The 26,530-nt window shown below is 39.4% G+C and overlaps 1 protein-coding gene across 6 annotated transcripts; it reads left to right on the top strand.

Annotated features, from left to right (window-relative positions):
* Positions 1 to 458: 458 nt before the first annotated feature.
* On the top strand, positions 459 to 25,338 carry SPDL1 (spindle apparatus coiled-coil protein 1). Of its 6 annotated transcripts, none has more exons than XM_069772926.1 (14): positions 459 to 554; positions 1,565 to 1,634; positions 2,490 to 2,537; positions 4,408 to 4,583; positions 6,797 to 6,973; positions 7,260 to 7,454; positions 7,754 to 7,903; positions 8,528 to 8,626; positions 9,510 to 9,620; positions 13,541 to 13,681; positions 15,241 to 15,350; positions 17,665 to 17,852; positions 18,829 to 19,174; positions 24,449 to 25,338. In XM_069772926.1, the coding sequence occupies exons 4-14, from the start codon at positions 4,425 to 4,427 to the stop codon at positions 24,597 to 24,599; spliced, it is 1,827 nt and encodes a 608-aa protein (XP_069629027.1). In that variant the 5' UTR covers positions 459 to 554; positions 1,565 to 1,634; positions 2,490 to 2,537; positions 4,408 to 4,424; the 3' UTR covers positions 24,600 to 25,338. The 6 variants fall into 6 exon arrangements, with proteins under 6 accessions (XP_069629027.1, XP_069629022.1, XP_069629023.1 ...); XM_069772924.1 differs by lacking the exon at positions 24,449 to 25,338 and adding an exon at positions 1,798 to 1,950 and having other exon boundaries at positions 477 to 554; positions 18,829 to 24,441; XM_069772921.1 differs by lacking the exon at positions 24,449 to 25,338 and having other exon boundaries at positions 18,829 to 24,441.
* The last annotated feature ends 1,192 nt before the right edge of the window (positions 25,339 to 26,530 follow it).

Raw genomic sequence — 26,530 nt, 5'->3', positions numbered from 1 at the left:
GCGGCACTCTGTACCCTTTGACTCTCATCACTTACTCTGCACGCTTTCTCTGAGGGAGGTGGCATTGCCTGTGGCTCTGGAGCCAAGCGTATCCGTCGCACCGCCACTCTCCTATGTTCTGGCGAGGTATGGCCGAAGAACTAGAGCTGAGCTGCTAACTTTACTGCCTTCCCTTTCTTTTCAGAGAACTTCCCGTAGTCTCTGCGCAAACACCCTTCCACACTGGCACCTACTCCATACCATACCGGTCTTAAAGGAGCAACTGTTCTTTAAGACGTACGGGAGGAGTAAGGTCCGTCCCTCCCCCCCACCCCGGTCTCTCACTCTTCTCCTCACAGGCGGCTTCCCGCCCAGGTGGGACACGCGCCCCTAAGCGCATGCGCTGTTCTACTCCGCGGAAAAGGAGCGGGCGGCGGGGAGGGGCAGGAGGAAGGCGGCGGGCGGCGGCAGCAGCAGCAGCAGTAGCAGTTGTCGCGAGAGTTGGGGCGGCGCCGCCGCGGAGGCGAGTTTGAACTGCGGGAGCGGCGCCGCTGCGGGGCGGCCGCTGGGCCGAGGTAGCGCGCTGAGGGGTGGGGGGGGGAGTGAGCTGCGCGGGGGGCTTTCCTCTCTGCGGGGCTGTTGCTGCCTCTTCGCTCCTTGTCCGCAGAAGGGCGCTGTCAGGCGGCGGGGCTGTGGGGCCGAGGGGTCGGGGAGGGTGGAGGAGAGCTCCTGTCTCCCTCCCCTCCTTTCGTGCTGCAGCGTCTGGGACTCTGTGGCCTTCGGGCCCTTGCCTTGCCAGCGCCTTCCCCTGTGGCTTCCAGCGGGAAAGGCCGTTTTCTTTCCTACGGCCCCCGGCGATGCTGCGTCAAGTGAGGTAGGGAGGGAGCCCTCTCCCCCCCGGCCCTGTTTGCCCGTTAGGGTTATATACAGTACGGGAGGGGGGGTCCTGCGGGAAACAAACCCGCCGGTCGGTCCTGGCCCCTGCGAGTGCCGAAGGTGTCGAGGAGGGTCCCGTGGAGAGCCCGGCGCTGGGGCCAGTCGCTGGCCGGTGTCGCTTTGCCGTGGGTCGGGAAGGTGTGGGAGGAGAAGGCGGTGGAGGGAGCGGCCCGAAGTGCGGAGGGGTCAGGGCCTGTCCCGGGGTGAAGAGCGGGGCCCACGGGGAGAAGCGAAGTTGCTGGCTTGCCGAGTGCGTCGTAGGGACTGAAGGATCAGCCTGTAGTTTGACTTTTTTTTTTTTCCTTCATAATACTTCTTGCACAAAACATATTCTTCGGTGAATATGATTAACCCTGAAAATATTCAGGCTGGAGTGTGCCACTTGGAGGGTAAACAAAGGGACTTGTTTAAGTAACTGTATTGAACTGTAAGGGGAATACCTGGCTTAAGGGAGAGGAACTGTGTTGCTAATTACGTTAGTGATCAGAAAACTGCGTAGGTACTTCTGAATAGATCAGAACGTAGACGGCTGTTACGTATGACCCTTGGGAATACCAGTTTAACTAGAAGAACAGTTATACAGTGGGAGAGGAAAGTTTGCATGCCCGGACAGTGCCTTTTTATCTTCTACCCTGTTATTTTTTTCAAGGAATACTTAAACGGTTGAATAATTAAGGTCTGGAGCCCTCGGTACAGAATCCATCATAAAATGTTTGAAGGTAATTAGCCAAAAGTGAGTAACTCTCTGGTAACTCTTGGTAGAATAAATGGAGACTGATTTCTATTATATCCCCTCCTACTTGTTCACCTTACTACCTATTTATCTTAAAACATTATTTTCAGGGTAGTTTACTTAACCTCATGTATAATATTTAATTGCAGGTAATTACTTACCTATATAACAATACAGATTTATGAACAAAGCTACCTGGACTTGTCTGGTTAACTTCATCCAAGACTGACAATGAAAAGTTGAGGAAGTTTGTGCCCTGAAAGGCGTACTTGCTCTTTTCTGCAATAGTCAGCAAGGAACATGTGAATAGGAAACCTATTTCTTTTCCTCCATACTTCAACTATAAAATTAAAGAAAAGCCTAAGATCTTTCTTATATTATCCAGTAAATGATTTATTAAGAGCTCAAAGATCTTGTATGTGAAACTGGAGGAGAGCATGCAAAAGAGATTGAAGAAGTAGGAGGGAGCAAGGCAAAAATCCCCGAACAACCCTTAAAAATTATATATGTGCTAGAAGAAGGTGACCCTGGGTGTAGCCTGTTTACTTGCCCCAGAGGCCAATTGCAGAGTATCTATCCTTTGGCAACATTGCCTGATCTGGCTGTTTCTAAATTATCTGACAGCTGCCTCAACTGAGGTTTCAATAAGATTTGCATTTCTATGGGGTTTTAGCTTGTGATCTGCATTTTCATGAGACAGCCACAGGCATTAAGCCTTTTTAGAAAAGGACTGCTATGAAGGACTGTGCTATAATGGCAGCTTATACTCATCCGGACTAGACAACTGTTGTGTGGTTTGGTTTGGGGTTTTTTCCGTGTTTTTTTATCTTTTCTTTTAAAGGTGAAGTACGAGAATAAGGTCATGACAGACTTAAATGGACTTCTGAAGGTGAGTTAAAAATGTTACTCAAATTTAATTTAGTAAGCTAGGTGAATCAAATTGCTATGTTGCCTCTATACTGTTGTTTGATCAGAAAATAAAGGTTTTTTTTAAAAATCTGTTTATGAAGTTAATAAGGATTAATTCATCGCCTTTACTAATGCAGACGCATGCTAGGAGTGGTTGCCTGTACGCTTGTATTGCTACATCTTAGTGTTAAACATTTTATTATTAAATTGTACACAGTGTACATGTCCTTGCCCCAGTAATAATATTGTTGATTCTTAGTTACAGGTAGGTAAAATTCCTGTCTTTCACTGGCTTATTTTAGCATAAGTGTGCAAAACTAGTATTTCAGGCATTGCAATGGTTAGATGTGAAAAACTGGTTTCAGAGCCTGGCTGGCTGAAGTCTGTCTGTATCTGTTAAATTTGAATAACAACAAGTGATGGAAAACGTGAAAAACAGAATTTGATAATTTCTGTCTCGTATCTCTGAAAGGAATTATTACAGTTTTAGCATGATGTACTTTTGCATGTTAAAATTATTTTTTTCTTTTATAGGAAGCTGGGTAACTCCTAGTGGAGTTACCCATGTTGAATAAAAGTTAGAAAAAAAAAAAAAAGAAGGCATTACATTACAATAATGACTCTTAAAATTACTCTCCTGTGTTGAGCTGTGAAATTTCCTCTGAAGACCAGCATCTTGCTAACATTCATAAGGATAATATATGTGCCAGTAAGAAATGGCAACTAAATTGTTTATACAAAAAGAAAAAGCACGGAATGGGACCTTCAATGAAGAATTACTTTAATCTTGAAACTACATAAAAATTATGAACCCTGACTTTGAAAAATCAACTACACCGGGGTTTTTTGTATTTGTATATCATTGTTCCTGCATACTTTCTGAGAGAACTCTTGGCTTCTGTTGTTGAGAAGCCTGAGTTGCTTAGCAGTTTTGTCTTAATGGGGTATTTTTGCAGTGTGCTGATTTAGTAGATTTTTGGGAGCAAGCAGTTATACAAGCTTATGGTGTTAGTTTGACTTGATTTTTATTTTTTAAAATGTTAGTCAAAATAAACCCAAACAAAACATTTTGCAAAATTCACCTTTGTGTCTTCTGTTATGATATGAAGATAGAAATGGATGAGTTTTCAAAAACATGTCACAAGGAGATGGTTATTAACAAATAGGTTACCTGCAGTGACTAAAGTTTAAAGTGGAAAACAGTCATGAAAGATTCCATTAAGCACATAAATAAATAAAAATCTTTGTGTTAAAATTTCATGTATTTTAACTGGGTTTCTATTTTTGACTCTTTCCTTCATTACCTCTATCTGTTTCCATATTCCACACAATGTTATCAGGAGTAAACTATCCTGCTAATACAGCTGTCTACATGAATCTTGTTATTTGTGTACAAAAGTAATGCTATATGTAGTTTTGTACATTTATAATGTACATTTATAATGCTTTATTTATAATACCACAGAAAGTGTTGTCAGCCATATGCATAAAAGTGTTTTTACAAGGTTATTTCCTAGCCTTCTCTCACATATGGCAAGATAGCTATATACTAGATTAAGTCTGGTTCTAGTGTGCTAGGAAACCAGACTGGGTACACAGTAGCTGTTTTGCTGCATGCTATTACTTAAGACATAGTCAGAAATAAGATGTTAACCAAATTTATGGAAAAAGAGCTATTATTTTACTGTTTACAGGACTGTTTGCTCGTGAGCTATCTTTTTTTTTGTCTTGTATTAATGCAAAAATATATCCTTGTATCCTGTTTAAGAAATTTAATACCTTTTTTCAGATTAACTAGTGTAACTTACTGCAATATTTTTTTTAATCATTTTGTATTTGCAATATTGAAGTAACAAAAGGAAGAAAAATGGAGACAGAGACCATTTTAAGTCTTAGACACCAACTCAAGGAAGCAGAGAATGAGCGAAGAAAGGCAGCACAATATGGGTTGCATTTATTGGAATCCCAAAGTGAAGTTCAAAATCAGTTGGATCAAACACGCCGTGAATTGACTGAGAAAACTGAGGTAATGTTTTAAACTTTAAGTAAAAAAAAAAAAAAAAGGCAGTCAAGAACTTTGTTTTATTTTAACTATTTCTGAATGTCACAGGTGTTTGAATGCCTTTTAGAGTCTAGATTAATTTTAATAAACGCTTTTAGTTTAAGTATTTGTAGAGGGGGCTTTTTATCTCGGCTCTAAGATACTGAGCATGATTTTATCTAAATGGGACAGGGTTTCATAGTTAATTATGCATCAAGTGTTCAGTACCATGTAAGATTATTTGCCTTTAATGTAAAATGAACACTAGGTGCTAAAGTAAACATGTTTTAGAGCATGTGTTTTGGCTATGTTTAGCAATTCATTCATGTTATGCTGTCTCTGCAAGCTTTGTATCACTTAAATCTGTAAAAAGAATGCTAGCAGCAGGACAGTAAAATTGATTTCTTCTGTAGTGGAGTTTTCAAATTTTCTAAATACCAAGGGATTCTGAATTTAGTAGTAGTTCTTTACAGCTCAGGAAAGAGAGTAGTGTAGTGTTGAAATAGAGGTATTGTTTAATCAACCCGTTTTCTTAGGAATCACGCAAGAAAATTCCAGTCAGGAAAATCTTCCACTTTTCATAAACGCTTTAATTTTCATGTTTGTTTGTTTTCAGTCAGCCCGTGCTTCAGATATACCATTTGTCTTCATTTAGTCTGTTTCTGGCTGTGCATCCATCCCTTCTCTTGTGATAGGGTTGAAATATTTGTGGCCTTATTGTAGTTTTGTGGGGGTTTGTTTGTGGGGTTTTTTTGGTTTTGGTTTTTTTTTTACCAGCTGGAGAGTTGTAGCACCCTGCTATTCTGAATGAATCCTAGTAACTTAATTTGAACAGTTTACTGGTAGTAAGCTTAGTGCAAGAGGGGCAGCTGGAAAGCACAAGTGATAAGGAAAGCAGAGCAGGATCATCCTTTTCGGCAGACAACCTGACATGGTAGTTACTGTGTTGTGAAGCTGCATCCATAGGTTGTAATCTTATCTTATAGGCTGGAGCAAAGTTATGAACTAAGCTTGTGTGAACCAGATCAATAGTGACTTAGTTTCCAAGGGCAGAGAGAAAGAGTTGTGTGCGTTCATACAGTAGAATAACATCTTGTGTGGGAACTGTGGTTATCCAACAGATTCTTTTGAGTTTTTGAGTCTGTGGTTCTCTTCTTTGGAATCCGAGAGCCAAAGCAATTACTGTGAACACAAGTGTAAGTTTTAACAGTAGGCACAAAAGTCTTTCAGAAAAATCTCTGTATGCTTCTGTAAAAGTCTGTGTAGACATATCATGCTAGATTTTTGCCTTTCTTGGGTCTGGCCAGCAGTGCATTCACAAACCTTTTCCGTGCACTGTCTTTATCTTTTGAGTTACAATTCTTGTCCTGTATATTTGAGAGCTGAGACTGTCCTTGATAAGCTGGTGTGTAGGCCATAGAGGTCAATTTCATACCTGACAGCTTTTAGTTTTATGTTCCTTTTTTTAAATTCTGGTTTGTGTTCTAAGAGTTATGTTACTGAGGAAAAAAATAAAAAGAAAATCCTGCATCTTTAGACTGGTTTGGTTTTGCTATTTACTACTTCTGCTTTCAAGACTCTCCTGGTTTTTTTAATTTTTTTTTCTTCTCCGTAATTGCTAGCTGAATGGAAGTGTAAAATGAAGCTGCCTTTTATAATTAGCAAATATATAGAGTCAGGCGTAGAGGGAAGGTGATTAAAAAGTCATTCTTCAGTCTGGAAGGGTTCATGGGATTTATTACAAAACAGTAGACAATTTAGATGTCTTTACCAAACATTGAACCCAGCTGTTCTGCAGTAGGGGAATACTTCATGGACCGTAACATTTTTTAAACATAATCGGGTTCCATTGTGGTAGAAAGGACATGTAAGCTCTCACTAAATTTCTTTGTTACACTTGCAGAAAAGATGCCCACACCCTTCATGTTGGCTGCAAAGCAATATACAGCTTCCATGAAGAAGAGGATATTACATAATCAAATAAGTCATAACATTTCAGAGCAGTTTGGGGTTTTTTTATTTATTTGTTTTTCAAAACACGGGTATGTCAATTCCCTAATTGGGGCTTCAACAAAGTGTTGAATGAGCTTCAAGTTTTAGGCATTTAGTGTCTTGGTTCTGAGCATGTATTTAGTACATTGTTCCCCAAACACTTATGAATATTACGTCTAGATTTATTAGTATGTTGTTTTTTCCAGAAATTTGAACAAGAGAAATACTCTCTTCAGAGAGAAATTGAACTCAAGAATCGAATGTTGGAAAGCTTGAGTTTTGAATGTGATTCCCTTAAGCAACAGCAAAACATGCAACTGGATAAACAGAAAGAACAGCTTGCCAGAGTCTATGGACAAGAAATCAGTGACCTTAAAAACAAGGTTTGGCAACTAATATACAGCTAAAATGTTGCTAGTAGCATTTTAAAGACTATGTATTTGACTCCTAATTGCACACTTGCTACCAGAACAAATCTAGTAAATAGTTACAATGTGTAGGAGCTTGTTTGGTTGGTTTTTATATTAAATTTCAAAGCTTATTTTTAAAAGTTTACTCTTTAAGTTGTATTTCTAAGGCATTTTCTGTAATTAGAACAGAGTCAAAAGTATTGTTCTCTTCAAGAATTTGTTATAAAATGGTACTATTTACTTCTCAACTGTCTTTAAGTTGGAGAACCTAAAAGCAGAACTAGATGAAACCCGGCTCTCAGAAAAACAATTAAGACACAAAGTGGATCATCAGAAGGAAATAATTGCTGCCAAATCGGAAGAACTACATATGATGTCTGAACGTGTACATGAGACCATGTCTTCAGAAATGCTCAATCTTCAGATAGAACTCACTGAACTAGAAAGTGTGAAGGTGTGTGACTAGTACTTAATTATCAGGAATGTAGACTAGTTGAAGATAAAATTCTGTGCTTTTGCTCATTTCATTTTTAGATGCTTTGTGTACATTGCTACCTTATGATTGGCTTAATATTAAGACAATATGCACAGAAAAAATAATAGCCTCAATAATTAGACTTTAATGTGGCTTCTTCTTCAAGATAATATTTTGTATTAGAAGTAATTACTACTAACAAATCTGGTTCATTTGGGCCTGCTTTTCTTCAAATTGTTTTAAAAACTGCTTATTTCATACTACTTTTGTTTGTTTAGGCCAATGTTGAAGAAAAGCTGAATGAACTGCAGTACAGTAAAGAACAATTAGAACTCATAAACAGTAATTTACGTAATCAGCTGGAGCGTCTACAGGGAGAAAAAGAAGAGAGGGAAAAAGAAGTTGTTTCTTACTCTAATGCATTAGAGGTATTCTCTTAATTTTATTCACCAGTGGTAGATAAGGCCCTGAATTCCACAAGTTGCAGTGCTAGCTTTTCAGTGAAATATGAGGAGTTTTGAGAGAAGTTCTGATGAGGGAGGGGAAAAAGATAAGGCAGAAGGGGACAGATGCTAAATACTCTCTATATGGGCATTCTTTTGTGGAAAGGTGTGTATGGAGATCCTTTGCACTGCAGTATTCTGCCTCTTAACAGGACCTTCTCACAGGTCACTGATATAATTCTCACTTTTATTTCAAGTTCCTGCTGAATGCTTTGGAAAATTTTGTACTGGGGAGTGGAAGATTTGTGACTAAATAACACAGTAAGGCTAATAGTTTCAATACCGTTAATCTACTTGATAAACCTAAAAGTTTTCCTTTAAAGGTTTTAGTTGTGCTCTTGTCCTGAAGAATAAGTATGATATTAAGCCTTTTAGTGAAACAAAATTTGTCTCTTACTGACTAGAACTGTATGCGCAGTTAAAGACTGCAGTACAATATAATCTGCGCTAAAGGCATAAGAAATGAAAGAGGTAAAACTACCTGATTAAATTCATATATGCAGTACATCAGATGCTTAAGTGACTAATATCCTCTTTGCTTTAATCTAGAAAGCTCGTGAAGCTAATCAGGAGCTTCAGGTTCAGCTGGATCATGCAGTGCAACAATCTTTGGACCCTACAAGTAAAGGCAATTCTCTCTTTGCTGAGGTACAATTATGCCACAGATACCTGAGAATATACAGAGGAGAGAAGAAATATTTCCTAAGTTTTATTTCTTATATTGCACGGAAAATATTAGGGTATCTGCACCTGATCTGGCCACCATTAATCTCTATTCCTCAAACACTACTTCAGTGTTGTACTGTCTAGGAACTGACCTATGGAAAGCTAACATTATGCACGCTCTGAAGTTGAGGAGTTAGTGAACTTAATGCAATCACTTAAAGTTGCCTAGCTATCAAGATAGAAGATGGGACTGAGAGTTCATTACAGTTCTGTCTGCAGCTCTTAGCTCTAAGTAGTTTTGTTCAGCTGGTAAGCCTTCTTTAATGCAGAAGATATTATGTGAAATGTTAAAAGATGCTGATAAAAGCTGTCTTTTGAAAATGTGCTGAAAATGGCTGGATGGTTGAGCATTTGGGAGGGTTTTTGAATTACTTTTTGAGTAAGAGTTCAGCTGCTGTTAAATGCATAGGAAGTTACTTTGTTTTCTGACAATGCCTGGGGAATGGGTTACATTGGTACACAGTTGGTTTGTTGTTTGGGTTTTTTTTAATATTTGTTCTGATGCAAATGGACAAAACTATTCTATAGCAACACTGAAGCATATGAAATATTACTTTATTTTGATATCAAAAGAAAAAAAAATCTGTTGCACTTTACTGATTGGGCTTCGGCTGCTGCAGCACTGTCTACTCGCTTTTATCCCAGAGGTAATGACAATAGTGTGTATTTTTCAAGTACTGTTGCTGGAAAAGCAGTATTTGCAGAAGCAACATCAATTGCTAGGCAACTTCTCCTTGTAAAACTCATCATCCAAGTGACAACAAGCGTTTTAATTTTCATAATAATTGTTAACAATGTTCTGTAGGTGGAGGACCGTAGGGCAGAAATGGAACGACAGCTGATCAGTGTGAAAATAAAATATCAGTCACTACAAAAACAGCATGCATTCACTAGAGAACAATTGCAAAGAATGAAGGTATGACCATTACTGTAATACTCCAGGGTTTCCTTGGGGTCTGATAAGGCAATGCTTTAGTACACAGGCTAGGGGATTTGATTATCTTTAAAATATGATACAGTAGTCTGGGGGGAGGGAAATGGGAGAAAAAACAAATGAGATGTCATAATGTTATTTGACTTTTATGGTACATCAGCATTTTTCTAGTGCTACTACTTCATCTTAGAACTACAAGTTATGCTGAAGGCACTACATTTGCTTACTTTGGCAGTAGTTGTTAAATGGATGTATTGGTTTTATGTGGCAAGGTTTTGGTAGCGGGGGGGGGTTACAGGGGTGGCTCCTGTAAGAAGCTGCTGGAAGCTTCCCCTGTGTTCGAGAGAGAGCGAGCCTATACCAGCTGGCTCTAAGATGGACCCGCCGCCGGCCAAGGCCGAGCCAATCAGTGATAGTGGTAACGCCTCTGTGATAACATTTTTAAGAAGGAAAAAAAAGTTGGGACGCGGAAAACAGCCACCGGAGAGAGGAGTGAGAACATGTAAGAGAAACAAGCCTGCGGACACCAAGGTCAGTGCAGAAGGAGGGGGAGGAGATGCTCCAGGCGCCGGAGCGAAGATTCCCCTGCAGCCCGTGGTGAAGACCCTGGTGAGGCAGGCTGTCCCCCTGCAGTCCAGGGAGGTCCATGGTGGGGCAGATATCCACCTGCAGCCCGTGGAGGACCCCACGCCGGAGCAGGTGGGTTCCTGAAGGAGGCTGTGACCCCGTGGGAACCCTGCGCTGGAGCAGGTTCCTGGCAGGACCTGCGGATCTGTGGAGAGAGGAGCCCACGGAGCAGGTTTTCTGGCAGGACTTGTGACCCCGTGGGGGACCCACGCTGGAGCAGTCTGTGCCTGAAGGACTGCACACCGTGGAAAGGACCCATGCTGGAGCAGTTCGTGAAGAACTGCAGCCCGTGGGAATGGCCCACGTTGGAGAAAGTTCGTGGAGGACTGTCTCCCGTGGGTGGGACCCCACGTTGGAGCAGGGGAAGAGTGTGACGAGCCCTCGCCCTGAGGAGGTGAAGCGGCAGAAAATAACATGTGATGACCGTAAACCCCATCCCTGTCCCCCTTGTGCCGCTGGGGGGGCTTGGTGGAGAAATCCGGGAGTGAAGTTGTGCCCGGGAAGAAGGGAGGGGTGGAGGGAAGGTGTTCTGAGATTTCGTTTTATTTCTCATTTACCTTACTCTGGCTGATTTGTAATAAAAAGTGAGCTAATTTTCCCTAAGCTGAGCCTGTTTTGCCCGTGATGGTAATTAGTGAATGATCTCTCCTGTCCTTATCTCGACCCGCAAGCTTTTTGTTATATTTTTCTCTCCCCTGTCCAGCTGAGGATGGGGGAGTGATAGAACGGCTTTGGTGGGCGCCTGGCGTCCAGCCAGGGTCAACCCATCTCAATGGAAAAAAGTAAAACACAACTCCTGTTGGTCGAACTAGTATTCAGTTTGTCCTGACAATGGCTTTGTCTTTTCTTATCTAATTCTCATACTACGCGAATCATTTATTTGTGTATTAACTGTGGTTGTCAGGAATGAATGTAAAGAAAAGGGCAGTACTCCGTCCTCTGATCACATGGGTTTTTCGTCTCCTCTGGGTTGCTTTCATGTTTTTACGTTTGTCCATATTTTCTTGCTTTTCTGTATCTTTAGTGAAAGAATAAGTCATAAGTACCTAAAGGGGGTCTACAAGACAGCCAGAGAGAGACTTCTTGCAAGGGCTTGTAGTGATAGGACAAGGAGTAATGGCATTAAACTGCAAGAGGGTAAATTTAGATTAGATATAAGGCAGTTCTTTACTGTGAGGGTGGTGAGGCACTGGAACAGGTTGCCCAGAGAGGCTGTGGGTGCCCCATCCCTGGCAGCGTTGCAGGCCAGGTTGGATGGGGCTTTGGGCAATCTGGTCTAGTGGAAGGTGTCCCTGCCTGTGGCAGGGGGGTTGGAACTGGATGATCTTTAAGGTCCCTTCCAACCCAAACCATTGTATGATAACTTTTGTCATAACTATTTAATTAGACTACAGTTCTATTGGATGGGACCCTGCTGGTTAATACTGTTGAGAACTGGTTAACAGAAGCTGATTTACAAGGTAATGTAAAGGGGATGCTGCAAAACTGCCAACTGTTTTCATGTTGGTCTTTTGATTTTCCAACACAAGAGTGGATCCTTTCATTTGGATCAAATTCTTGATTGTGCAGTTTGATGAAAGTACTTAAACATCAAGAGTGATGATAATTAGTAATGCTGAAGATACAGGTTTCTGTTACCTAGCTTTTGTGGAGAAGTAGGTTGACAGTAATTGAAACAACATTCTTAAAGGACAACAAAAGAACTACTAATGCAGGAAAGGAATGCTCTTTTACTGAAATCTGACCCTGAGAGCTAAAGTTTTGAGTGAGTAAAATGGTTGAATAAGATCAGTTTCTTCAGAAATTTTCCCCTTGTAATGTGAGGTTAAGTCAGTCATACTGATTGAATGGTATAAGAAACATTCCTAACGCTGAAGATTTTCACCAAAAACTGAGGCAAATTGGTAACCCTGTTCTACTACTTAATGTTTTAACTTGGAATTTCAATTTTTACTCATTTGTCCCTATAAAATTTTTTCCAATACCAATATTGGTGTTTACTTCTGAAGATCTGACTCCTGAACAGAATGTAAGCAGTACTCCTGTGAAAGTTTTACCGTGTCTGGTGTATTTTCCACAACCCACAGTATCCCTTCCAGTTTCTTAATGTTTCTGTTCTTTGTTTTTTATGTAGATCAACTGTAGTTTGCAATTCTGACAGTTAGCAAGTGGGCTTTTAAGTGAAGGGGGAAAAGGTTAGGTGCCTATGTGCTTAGAAAATGTAAGGGTAGTTTTAGTCAGCCAGTGGGGGTTAAAATTTTGCCTCCCTTATGTCCTGTAGAAGCTATGAGGAGGACATGATTGAATCTTTCTTTAGCTCTAGTTTGTGTACAGAATCATGAATATCCTTTACTTGACGTAGGAGATTCTGTAGGGTAAAAGCTCTTCTTTACCTTTCTCTGTTAATCTGTAGTCTTGTTTGTTTCCGTTGATTCTTTCCCTGTGATTTTTCCAGGTGTCCTGTAAGTGTTACCTTATCCATAATGCCCAGGCTGGTAAAAATGCTACAGTTATCACTAACACCCTGTTAAGTCTTTCCATTATTGCATTGCATATTGTTCTCCAGTTGTTTAAATGTCTGATGTATCACTTAACTGAATGTGTTAAGGCTGTCATGCTATGATATTATTATGTTAACAGCATCAGAAAAGTCTTCTATAAATGCAAGATTTTTCTTTGATAAACTTCTCCTTTTGTAGTGGCAAAGGGTGTTTCCTTTGCTTGAAAGGATGCATTCCACAGAAGGAGTAGAAGCAGCTGAAATTCTTGGATTAATATTACAGAAGGCAAACTTAGTATTATCTATACCTCAGAATCAGAACTGCAAAAAATGAGGTTTTAAACTTGTTGATGAACTAGAGTGTTTCTTCCCAAGTGAGAAGTTCTCGATAGATGCATTTTAGCTCTGATAAACAAGCCTGGACTGTAGTTTGGTTCTAGCTGACTTAGTGATTAGTATTTGAATATGAAATATGGTGTGTGTCCTTAACAGTATATTTATAGGTTCCTTAGTCAGTACAGAGAAAGATATGGCACCTCAGGACTACTCTGTTCAGTAAGTTTTAAGCTGTCCTAAAGATTTTTAGTGCCAACCTATGGTAATAATTGTGAAGCCTACTGAGTTTAAGCATCCAGTGCACTTCTAATATTCAGGATTAGAATTACAAGGCTTAAGTACCCTAACTCCTCTGGGTAAGAAGCTGAGATTTTCAGTCACTTAACCCAGTATTTGTTGTAAAGATTTTTTTTTTTTTTTTTTTTTTTTTTTTCCCTAGCTACAAATGGCTACACTGCTACAGATGAAAGGCTCTCAGGCAGAATTTGAGCAGCTGGAACGTTTACAGTCAATGTTAGAACAAAAGAATGGTGAGATAGAAGATCTTCTTATGAAAGTGAGGCAGCTAGAAAAATTTAAGGTATGTGGTCTGTAATTAAGTGGAAAAGTCATAATCAGAAGCTAAAACATGATAATAAGAATTATGAAAATGATCTGAAGCCCATGCTCGGGATTGAAAAGGGATCCAAAGGCTACTCATAGCTTTACTTGACCAAAGTTCCATTTTATAGCTGGAGATCACATACCTGTGAAGTTGAGAGAAGCAGAAAATTCTACACCACCCAAGCCTCGGTTTGGAGAAACAATCTTTTCTGGGTTCCTGTGTGTAGCACATTCATATTTTTCATAGTTGCCTGTAGTGTTTAAATTCAGTTACTTGGTCAAAGGTCACTGAGCTATGACATCTGCTGTTTTTTGTTTTGGTTTGGTTCTTTTCCTCTTGGAAGACATAAGCATTTCATGTTTTTCCTGTGTGTAGGCTTTATTGCTTTTTAGTCTCAGCTATATTGGATTGCTTGGATATTTATTTCCTTAATATATCTTAACTTTGCAGTTGAAGCATGCTCTTTTCTAGAAAAACGGAATTGCTTAATCATCCTTGTAAAACAATTTCTTCAGTCCTTTTATGCAACTTGATAGTATCTTGTCAATATTTTGGGAAGGTGAGAAATACATGAGAACACCTGTATGCACTATTGTAATGTCACTGATGTTTTTTTGTGCGTATACAGAGTGAAAAACTGTAGCCTTTCTTACTTGTGGACTTGTTTAGCCGTTTCTTATCACAGCTTTGGAATGTAAACTTGGGTGTATTAGCTTATGCATTAGGATTATGCTTTCCAGGATAGCATCCTCTATTCTGCATTTAACCGAAGTGGCATAAAGCTAGGCTTAACCCATTTTAGTAAGCAATTGAGACGGCTTGATTGCTTTACTAGTTTTGTCATGTATAAGCTTGATCAGTATTTATTTCTGTCTCTATGCCATAAATAAGTAGTGTCATGAAATTAAATGATTGATTTAAATAACCATCAAAACTACCTGTAGTCAAGTTACTGACAGAAGCCTATGAGATCTGTGTGACAGTATTAAATCTGAGTGTTGCTTGTTCAGAAAAAACACAGAACAAAAAACCCAGAATGTCACATGCTACTGATGTATTTTATAGAAAGTTTACTGCGTTTATGGCATCTTTACTATGAACCAACTTCCTAATCTAAAAGATGTAATTGATCTTGAGATTTTGGCTACCGATTAACATGGCTTGTATTCCTTTGGGGTCCAGCTGCTGAATCCTAGAAATAAAGGCTGAAACAAATTCCTTCTGGGTTAACTAAATATCCTGTGTTTTCAAGTAAAACTAAGATAACTGTTCTGCATTGCTATTTGAAAACCTTCTGGAGTTGAGAACTTGCTTTTTTTTTTTCTTTCAATGAATGAGAGAGAACTGTCAGTTTCAGTGCTATTTGACATTTGTAACAAATGAGGAAGTACTCAGCAACTGAGCTCTCTTGTATGTTTAAATGCCTCTACAGTGAGGCTCCTCCATAGAAATGCATGGAAAATTTCACCTAAGGACTAAGCTAATGTGCTTCTGAAAGGTCACTATTTGACAACCTGACATTTTTTCTTTATCAGACTTTATATGAGAATATGGAAGAATCCAGAGGTAGTAGTAGCTCAAAAGGAGGAGAGTCTGAAGATGGTTACTATGCAGATTTACTGCAAATGAAACTTGACAACTCAAAGTAAGCACTTAATGGTCTGAGGCCTAGAAGTTGGTTGTAGTCTGGTTATCTTCTAGCTACTTGCTTTTATTCTTCCTTTTTTTTTGTTACTGTTTGTATGTGTGGTGAGTTGACCCTGGCTGGATGTCAAGTGCCCACCAAAGCTGTTCTATCACTCCCCACACCTCAGCTGGAGAGGGGAGAGAAAAAAAATATAACAAAGGGCTCGTGGGTCAAGATAAGGACAGGGAGAGATCACTCAACCAATTACTATCACAGGCAAAACAGACTCAACTTGGGGAAAATTAACTTAATTTATTGCCAGTCAAGCAGAGTAGGGTAATGAGAAATAAAACCAAATCTCAAAACACCTTCCCTCCACCCCTCCTTCCTCCCAGGCACAGCTTCACTCCTGGATTCTCTACCTGCCCACCCCAGTGGCGCAGGGGGACAGGGATGGGGTTTACAGTCAGTTCATCACATGTTGCCTCTGCTGCTTCATTCTCCTCAGGGGCAGGACTCCTCACACTCTTCCCCTGCTCCAGCATGGGGTCCCTCCCATGGGAGACAGTCCTCCACGAACTTCTCCAGCGTGGGTCCTTCCCACGGGCTGCAGTTCTTCATGAACTGCTCCAGTGTGGGTCCCTTTCATGGTGTGCAGTCCTTCAGGAGCACACTGCTCCAGTGTTGGTCCTCCGTGGAGTCACAAGTCCTGCCAGAAAACCTGCTCCGTGGGCTCCTCTCTCCACAGATCCGCAGGTCCTGCCAGGAGCCTGCTCCAGTGTGGGCTTCCCAGGGGGTCACAGCCTCCTTTGGGCACCCACCTGCTCAGGCGTGGGGTCTTCCCCGGGCTGCAGGTGGAGATCTACTCCACCGTGGACCTCCATGGACTGCAGGGGGACAGCCTGCCTCACCATGGTCTTCCCCACGGGCTGCACAGGAATCTCTGCTCCGGCGCCTGGAGCATCTCCTCCCCCTCCTTCTTCGCTGACCTGGGGGTCTGCAGGGTTGTTTCTCTTACATGTTCTCACTCCTCTCTCCGGCTGCCGTTTCTCTGCCTGCTGCAACTTTTTTTCCGTTCTTAAATCTGTTATCACAGAGGCATTACCACTATTGTTGGTGGGCTCAGCCTTGGCTGGTGGTGGGTCTGTCTTGGAGCCGGCTGGTATGGGCTCTGTTGGACACGGGAAGCCTTCAGCAGCTTCGCACAGAAGCCACCCCTGTAACCCCCCCTCCTACAAAAACCTTGCCACACAAACCCAATACAGTATATATTCCATTAACTGTATGTGGAAATATGCTCATTGTCACATTTTCTAATGCTGTGGAACCATCCTGTCTTTGTTATAGGACTGAGAGTTGTTTTGTTTGTCATGTTACTTATTGTTGCAAAAGATAGCACCAGAAATATTTTATATTGTTGCTTTCTCCTAGAAATGTTGTTAATGCTCCTAGATACAAGATAATTTAGAACTTAAAAAAAAAAAATCATTAAAAATTAACCTGTAAGGGGTCTGTATGAAGCTTCTTAAAGTCTATAGGCTGTATAAATTTATTTCTCTTCTAAGAGTCAGATAATAACACTTAAAATGCCTTATTGGACACTTGAAATGTCCTATTTGGACACACCAAGTTGTGTTCTTTGGCTAGTGAATTCCATATCTGTTAGTTAGAAATTTCATAGTGTTTGGCCTCAGAACTGTTTTTAAGCTGTCAGATGAAAGTGTTGCCAGCAGGAGGCAACACAAATGGTCTGCTGCAGGAATTCCTGAGAAGTCTGTCACTTCACTGCTGTTGCTATTATGAGAAACTGGCATGATCAGAGTACCTTAGGATCACTGAGGAATGGTGATTCAGTGCTTATGATGTGGAAGTTAATGGTCTCTGAAACAGAGGCAAGGACATGCACTGACTATTAACATAATTATTTTTGTGTTGGTTGCTTAGAGTATCACCTTTGTGTAAAGCTTGTATCGTCAGTTATAGAAATAGACATATTAATTTATACACAGGCTAGAAAACCCCAATGAAATAGCAAATTTGTAGGTCAGGGAAGGTTTCTTACCAGTTATGGATGCATGTGTGCCTTGTTCAGCATACAGCTTTGTTTTTAACAGGCATTCTATCTCTGGTAACTAAACTCACTGCTCTATGTCAAGTTGAAGTGAAAACTTACATTGTACTGGAAGAGGTCTCTTTCATTTCTTACTAGTGTATAAATACAAATTTTATGTGTAGTCACTGAATGCTTAGTTGACTTTATCTGCTGTTTTACTGGGAGGTGGGGGGAAAGAAACCAAGTCTGAGTGACTGTATAACTTTTCTCCCACCCCAGCAAGGAAACTGAAACCTTGAAAAATGAACTATCCTTGCAGAGGATGAAAGCTCTGTATGAGAGCCAAAGGGTTCTGGAAGTTGAAAGGAAACTCTTCACAAATGAGAGGCATTTGCAAGCTTGTCAGAGTGAGAATATGAACTTGCGAGTTATGCTGGATGAGCTGAAAATGAAATATGAACCTGAAGGTAAATACTACTTTTTGGGGCAGGGGGCGAGGAATAATCTGGTCTTCTCAGCCTTCACAAGTTGAATGACATTAAACAGGAAGACATGGGGTTAGTTCCAGGTGTAAACTAATGTTTAAACAGCTGCCTTTTTGGTGATAACCTGGTCCAAAAACTGCTGAACTGAAATAGTAAAGCCCTACCTTGCTCAGCAACCTTACCTCAACATGTATACTAACACTAATTTCAGAAGGCTGAAGAGTACAAATTACAGTGTTTAGAGACCTTACAGAGTATAGTTAGATAACCATAGTGAAGTAGGTGGGAACAAATTCTTAGGAGGTGTTTTTCATAACAGTAGCAATATCTCTCTGTTGATGAGAAGTATCAGCTTTCTGAATGTAGGCAGCTGATGAGCTTTGTAATAAATAAGGGCAAAGCATTTAGAGGAAAAACTGTTTAGTAGCTCAAGTCAGTACGGATTAAGTTTTGACAGCAGAGGCCCCCCTGAAAAACAGCTGATATACCTGGGTATGTGCAGAAACAAGGGAGCTGTAGCCTGTGGAGGAAGATGAATGGGGAACCAGATGGGTAAATTGGTTTTGGTACTTGTGCATACCCAAAGGATTTAATTTTAAAATCTTTGTTGTGGAAGCTTACCTCAGCAGTCTCCAAAATTGAGATAAAACAATTTAGCATACTCATGTTGTTCAGAGCATCTAATTAAAAGCCTTGGTAAAAAGGTAGAGTGGATGGGGAGAAAGTTGTGGGGGGTTTTTTGTCTCTTTTTTAAGCGAACTTCTATTGCAACGGTTACTTGCTGATAACAGATTATGCGAAGGGACATTCTTTAAGGGATGTAAGTTGTCTGTTAAGAATTATTCCAAGGTTTTTAGTCATGTGATATGTTCTTTATTAGTTTTAATATGAAAATGTTGGTGGACAAGTTAACTCCAGCTTCACTTGTGTACAAAAAAGCATATTCTTTTTTTCCTAGAATTACTTAAAGGCACCAAAATTAAAAAGAAGAGGGAGAAGATTCCAGTGGACACTACTTCTGAAAACTTAGACAGCAAAAATACTTCAGTAAAAGAAGCCGTTCTTGCTCAATTGCCAAGTAAGGAAGAAACAAAGATGAATTCCAAGAACTTGGAGCCAAGTGATGCTTCTCCAAAAAAACATGCTCTTGAAGCACCACCAATAAATATAGCTCTTCAAGCAATGCAAAAAGTAGTTGAACCTGAAAGAGAAAGAAAGAGAGTTAAAACTAAAGATGAGAATCATGATGCCTTTACTTCGTATAGCAGAAGTGGAAGTAATTCCTTGACTTCAGCTGCCCCCAGGTCAGTGTCAGCTTCTGTCTATGGTCAAGGCAATGAGCACAGACCTGCATCTCTTTTCTTTCGCTGCATGAACTATGCTATCCACTTCTTTATCTATTTCCTCAGTGTTGCATGCAGTGTAATTCCTCAGCTCCGACTGCCTACGTTGAACCCCTCAATACCTTTTAGAAAGACTAAGATGATGACTAATGAAAAAGACTCTTGAAACTGTAACAATCTTTGAAATAACTTTCCCAGTACTGGAAAATGTTTAAGGTGGGCAGATAGCATGACAGCTCACTCGGTTTGCTCTGGCTTCAGAAATAGCACTGTTTTCTTGGTCCCTTCAAAGCTGCCATGCACCTGTGTTACATACCAAAGTAACAAAGGCAGTAGGTATCATGCTTCAGTTTCATACCTAATTTCAGCCCTCATCAACTTTCAGATTTAGCTAAAAGCCTAAAAATTATTTAAGTAATTATTAACCTGAATTGGGTTAACAGAACTTGCATTGTACAAAAGAATAGACAATTAATTATGCTATTTGTGTTGTCAGACAACTGACCTCCATAATCTGGATGCATGATAACTAGAAACACAACTGCTAAACTATGATCAAGTTTTTCCCCTGAACTTAGAATTTAAGTTACTTTTTGATAGATGGTAAAGTAAGTTAGAACAGAAATTAGCTCCAACTTCTTTATCTTGGTAAATGGAATGCAGGTTTTTTTCCCCAACTGATGCTTTGTATTCTGTTCATACTCATAATCTTCATAAACACGTTTGAGTATTTGGGGGGAGAAGAAAAAAATCTGGGATAGTCTAGGTGTTTTGAGCTTACAACTTGCTAATGTCTGCTAGTAAAAATAGTTTATTGAATTTAGAATGATAGCAGCTTCAAAGATGGAGGAAGGCCTAACGCATGGAAATCTGTATAGTATATCCAAAACTAATGGCATTCAGAAGTACCTGGATGATGTTTTGACTCTCAGATCAATTACTCAAGGTTGTGTTGGATGCAATTAACAGATTTAAAGTAACCAAACAGTACAATGTTCTGAAACAGTCTGGAAAGAATATGGCAGAAATAGTAGTTTAAGTAGCTATGTCAAAGTATGCAGGGATGGTTCCTGAGAAGGAAAGACCAGGGAGGTCAAATGTGGGTGGTGAACGTTGAGAGGAAAGATTGGATAATTTAGTGATGGTATTGTGTTTTGACAGTGTTCTGTACACATAAAGGAGAACAGATAGCATGTAACCTGCATGTGAATAGTTTAACTTATTTCCTCATATTTCTTTGGAAAGGAAGATACGGGGTCTTCCAACAGGAATTTATTGGAAGCAGTTTGTGAACTGTGAAGGGGTAAACCTACCAGAGAGGGGGTGAGGAGAGGAAATTATTTTATGAAGTTGATGTTTGAAAGCAGAGTGACTGGAAAAAGTGGAAGAGGAAGATGAAGTCATAGTTCAGAGGGAGGGTTCTAATCTTGCACCCATCGTTGTTGTTTCAAATAAGGAACAAAACATAAATCAGTAGATTTTAAAAAATAAAAACCACCAACCCAACAACTAAAAAACCGCCACGAAACTCTATGTAAGCTTTTAAGTTGTTTTCAATGGTGCTACGAACCTGTAAAAGGCAAATCCAGGCATAAGGTTCTGTTCATGTTTCTGATTGTGTTTATGAACTACTAAATCCCCAATTAATGTTGTTAAGATACTACTGAGGATTTACATAACCCTGATCTGTTATGACTTATTATGAAATAGGAAGTCATGATAAAATCTGATTATTTGAGAGGTTAGATTTATAAACACTAAAAGAATCTCTGGACAGTTCTGTGATGGATGTGGCCAAACCCTACGTAGGAATACAGCTAAATGCAAAGGCACAAAAAAATATTGTCACCTTGAGCAGGAATGTGGACCTGAAAATGGAGAGTTTGGAGGAGATAAAAATAATTGGCATGTGCATGGTGGATAGTTGTCAGTCTTTCACCTTGTGCTAAGTAAAATGTGATTCTCCAGCTGAAAAGGCTGTTGTGGTCATTGGGGGTTATTTTTGTAACTGGAGTAGCTTTTGTGAAATAATTAGTCTAGCTTTGTCATTATTGGTCCATGAAATGTGGCAGTGAAAAGAGCCATAGTAACTGTGAAAGGACTGCAAACTTAATTTCTAGAAAATGGTGTTTGAAAAGCTTTGTCATCTTAGTTTAGGAGGCAAAGAAGAAGTGGTCAGAAGTGATCTGTACATACTTACATGGGTGACAAACCTCCTTGTTTGAAGAGTCTTGCTTGCTGATGTGATTTAGCAAGGTAAAGCTAGGTAACTTTGAACTAATAGCATGTGTACATATCTGCAGCACATGTGTGTATGCTTACAGAAGTTTAAAGCAAGTAAACATTGGGATACTTTATTAGGTGATGGTACTGATTTGGTTATGGCATGTGAGTGTTCAGAATATACTAGCTGAGACTAAAGATTTAACTATCTAAGTTATTATTAGTTACTATTGTAATTCAGGCAATGCAAAGGTTTTATGTAGTGGTATCTTTTGTTAGGCCAACTGGTCAATAAAAAGATAAACTTCTTTATTGAAATGCTGTTCTTCACTTCTGAAACTGAAACGGCAAATTCCAGCCCTTGCTGCCCAACTTAGTTTGCATTTAGATTTGAGATTGTTTTAGTTTGATCTAAAGAAGGGCTTGTGTGCCTAAGAGCTTATTTGCTCTTTTAAATTATTTAGTTGGATTATGTATACCAAATCTACCTCATTTGGACTTTGTTCAAATGCCTGTAGCCATTTGGCTCAGCAGGAGATCTGGATAACTAATACTCTCTTTGGTGTTTTATGCATGGCATTCATCCTCAGGGAGTAAAGCTCCATCTGATGGAACTAGTTGATCTTCCTTAAATGGGTGTAAAGAACCCCCATTACATTTTGGTTTTGGAGTCTACAAAGTCAAAGCTTGATAGAATTTTGTCATATTTTCACAAGCTTGCTTTTTTTTTTTCTTAAGTGGAAGTGTTTAACTGTTGTCCCTTCTTTCTGATCCATCCATTTCCCTGTGCTAACACTTTGTGAAATATGACAATGGTGGTAAGGGGTGGTCTGTGAACTGGCTTGGTATGAGGGCTGTGGTGGGTTAACTTTGGCTTGCTGCCAGATGCCCACCCAGCTGCTCTCACTGCCCCTCTTCAACAGGATGGGGCAGAAAATAAGATGGAAAAAGCTTGTGGGTTGAGATAAAGAGAGGGATCAAATAAGCAAAACATGCTTGACTTGGGGAAGATTAACTCATTGTCAATTAAAAATAGTGGAACAGTGACAAAAAGAAAACCACCTTGCCCCTACTGCCCAGGCTTCTTCCCAGGCTCAACTCTACTCCTTCATTCCCAACTTCTACCTCCTCCTCACCAAGTGGTACAGGGGGGGATGGGGAATGGAGGTTGCAGTTAGTTCATAACACTGGGTCTCTGCAACTTCTTCGTTATCAAGAAGGTTGGTAGAAAAGAATTAAAAAAGGGACTGGCTGATTTTTTGAACTCCGTGAGACAATTTCAGAACATGATGCTCAGCGATTAACTTTGGAATCTGTTAACTGATTCATTTATCCTTTTTCTTGTTACATGTAGCAGCCTGGAGACATGATCTATTACACACTAGTAAAATGTGTATTTTTCAAAAAAATTTAATTCAGTATAGTAATGCAAGCATGGTTCAACAACTTGTAGGCCATAATATAATCAGTCCTGAAGCATTTGCAGGCTAACTGTAAGACGCTAAGAATGAAAGAGGAAAAATTTATTTGTTCGGACTGTCTGTTCATTGTCACATTAAAGCTCAATTATTCGAATCTTCAGGCATTTCCGAATACGTCATGGCCATAAATTAAGGTTTTCCTAAGTGAAGCAAATTATGGCAATCTATTGCTGATCCAGATAAAAGCTGTAGCTAACTTAAAAGTGTAGCTTAGACATTAAATGGCTCATTCATTTTTACCTTCATAAGTCAGTGTCAGTCCTCTGATAAATTACTTAAGGTATTTATTAACATAGCTCTAGTCTGACAAAGTTAGCTTACTTTATGGTGACTTGCATAAACACTTTAGTGTGCATTTGAAGCATAAAAATATGATTTTTTTCTCTCTTCAAATAAATTCTAATAGTTGTTTTTACTTTTGTGAAACAATATGATGTTTCTCGTGAACATTCTCATTGTTACAGCTCCTTTCATAGTCCTCATCTTCAGCTCTATATTGCAAATTAATCTCTAACAACTGGGTAGCAGCTATTCTTGTTTGGAAACCCATGATTGAAAGCAGCTGTTGATTGTTGTGGGTTGCTCACTGGAGGCTCTTGAGACCACTAGAAATCCACAAGGTCACTACAGAATTGCTTTAACAGATGTGGTGATGAATCAGTATAGAATTTGTGTTGGTATGTAAGGCTATGTTCAATTTGGAACTTCACTTTCCATAATTTGGTTTGCTGTGGAAGTAATCATGTGTAACAGTCAACTGGTTGTGGGTGATTTGGTAATAGTCACTAAATAATACCACTATTTAATTTGTTTTAATGACACACTTGCACATTTATTAAGTAATTCTTAAATAATCAAAACGTTTGATTGTGCTCAGATGCCTAAATCTTGGTTCTAAGTTATCTCTTTAACAGCAATGTGGCAGTTGTATTCCCATTTACATTCACAGCAGAACTGCACATGTCAGTGGACAAATGATGTAATTTAGAGCCTGAAAATGAATTTTTTTCCAACAACAACTTTTCAGATATTCAGCCCTTTATCTTAAGGCAGTAGTAGTGCAGAACTAGGTTGGAAACTAGTATATTGCTTTAAGTGTAGTCCTTTCTTTGGTGGCATTAAAGCAAAATGCTTGATTTCATCATGTTTATATTATGTTGCTGGGACTTTTCACTTGGAGTTGTGCTTTTGTGGACTTGATCACCTCTGTGTGCATGACACAGTCACTTTTTTTTTTAAAGGCTGATCCCAACTCGTTAACACATTCAGTAACTTTGTTTACCAAACATTTCAGCAGATGGGGGGGGGGGCGGCAGGGTGCGGGGGAAGGCTATATTTTAAGTGATGAAATGTGAATAGGACCAATATAAAAACGCTTTATTTTAGTCTCATTCTTAAACACTGCTTGCTCTGTCTTTGCATATGGATGGTCTTGTATGCCAGTTGGCTTGTTGATTTTGCTTAAAACTCTTATTTTAGCCCTGTTTTTTATTAACTAAATATGTATTTAGAATGGTTGCTTTGCCTGTAGGTTAACAGCTGAATCCAGATTTGAAACTACAGAAAAAGAAGATAAGAAAGAAAATAAAATCACAACTGAGAAGAAAACACAAAAGAAAAAATATACAACGTTGTATGTATCTTCTAAGCCAACGTCTGAAACACAGTGTGCTCAGCAATAAAACCTACGTTTCTGGAAGGAACCTGAACAATTCGGAGTCCTGCTTTAGCAGGAAATACTGAGTAAACTTATGTCACGCGTAGATGTACAGGTTCCTAACTTAGATATTGATCTGCCTTGTTTTATGAAGAGTATGATCGCATTAATGAGAGTTGCACTTTTGATATCTTAACTTCCTGGTGGGTACCTGTTAAGTTCCCTGGCAATGTAACCTGAAGTGCTGCCTTGTCTTGAATCTTGGCTAAGTCTCTAAACATGTGTTAATCATTATTTGTTTGAAATGCAGTGCTAATCTGAAAGATAAGTACTTGCTACAGAAGTCTTATTATATGATAAGACTGGGGTCAACCCTAAGGAAGGCAGACTAGACAGTGTTGATGCAGAACTCGACTAAATCATGTGCTCCTGACTTTCTTCCAGTTCCTGGATTCAGAATTCTTAACATTTTTTCCCCATACATATAGACGTTCAACATTCAGACTGACCTGATGGCGAAGGTGCATGTGAATTTTTTTATGCGTTTTGTGGGATAGTATTCTTTTGAAACTCTAGAAATTCTTGTATTTGTACTAATAAAGTAAACCTTTCTTTCTCTTCCTTTCTCAAATGTAGTCTATATTGCATTTGAGACAAAACATTTATCTAAAGCTGTCCATTTTTTGATTGAGAGGTGAGCTATTTTGTAGAAAGGGTTTTGTTTAAAAAGAAAAAAGTATTCAATAAAAGCTAAGAAATTGTAATGCATGGCCTGTGTGTCGTTTTTAGGAGAAAAATCTTAACTTACTGTGACTTTCTGATGACACTTATTGCAGAATAATTCTGAGAACACAAGCTAGTTCCATTGATTTTTTTTTTTTCTTTCAGCATTTGTATTGAAGTTTAAGATTACTTCATTTGACTCATTATTACAGTTTAGCTCCCTCTAGTGAATGGGTTAGCCACTTTCTAAGTAAGGCTCAGTAGTTAAGATGAAAGCTCTTTAAGAATTCTCCTTTTAAATCCATTATGAAAAAAATATATTGAGGAAGAATCTTACAACTCAGTGGGTTTCAGATTTGATGGCTTGATCTGCTGTATGTTAACTTCCACTGGTACTTTGGAATCCAAGACTCCTAACATGCCTCTGTATTTAAACAGATGCAGCTTCAAGCTCATGTCAGATACTGCTAGTCAGTGCCAAAAGACAGTAAAAGTAAACATGCTACATAAAGAATTTTTTATTTGTTGTATTCTCGCTTTGGTGAAATCACCGTTTCATTTGGTAGCTTACACTGTAGTAGTGATGCTGGCTGTAATTTTCCCACCACCACCACCACCACCACACTTGTAAGGTACATTTGTACATCACCTACGAATACAGTGTCTTAAGTCATCTTTTGTAGGAATGTAATGGTGTTTGTTAAAGGTCTACAGTGAGGGGGGAAGACAATCTCTTGCATAAAATTTTGTAGGTAGCTTTTGGAGAAATTGCTAACTGTGTGCCTTTATGAATCTGTTGAATGTATTTGTCCAAGTGTTTGGATATGTTTGTTTACAGTTGTGCCAGTTCAGAAATGGTGCCTAGACTTTTGTTAACTGTGACTTACATGTGAGTGGCTTTAGCTTGTCAGTCACTCATCTCAAATACTGAACTGTAACGTTTTGAGTGACAACAGAAGTGACTAAAGATGTGGTAAACTTAAGTGAGCAGATGTGGCTTGTTGCTTTCCAGTGTGATTTGAACTTGTTATCGGTCCACTTGTATATAGTTAAATTTAAGCACAGCCTAGTGGCTGTTACTGCTATAGTTGAACAAAATAATCATAAATCCATGTCTCACAGAATCTGATTGTATCCCTTCATCAATGTAAGAAATTAGTCTCTATCCAAATCCTTCAGTCTCTTATTAATTAAGTCTACATAAACTGAGACTGTCTTATTTCTTGGTAAGTT

This window comes from Haliaeetus albicilla, chromosome 27 (genome assembly GCF_947461875.1).
Source record: "Haliaeetus albicilla chromosome 27, bHalAlb1.1, whole genome shotgun sequence".
NCBI lineage: Eukaryota > Metazoa > Chordata > Aves > Accipitriformes > Accipitridae > Haliaeetus > Haliaeetus albicilla.
Note: the sequence above shows the minus strand (reverse complement) of the source record. Positions and strands in the feature narration are given on the sequence as shown.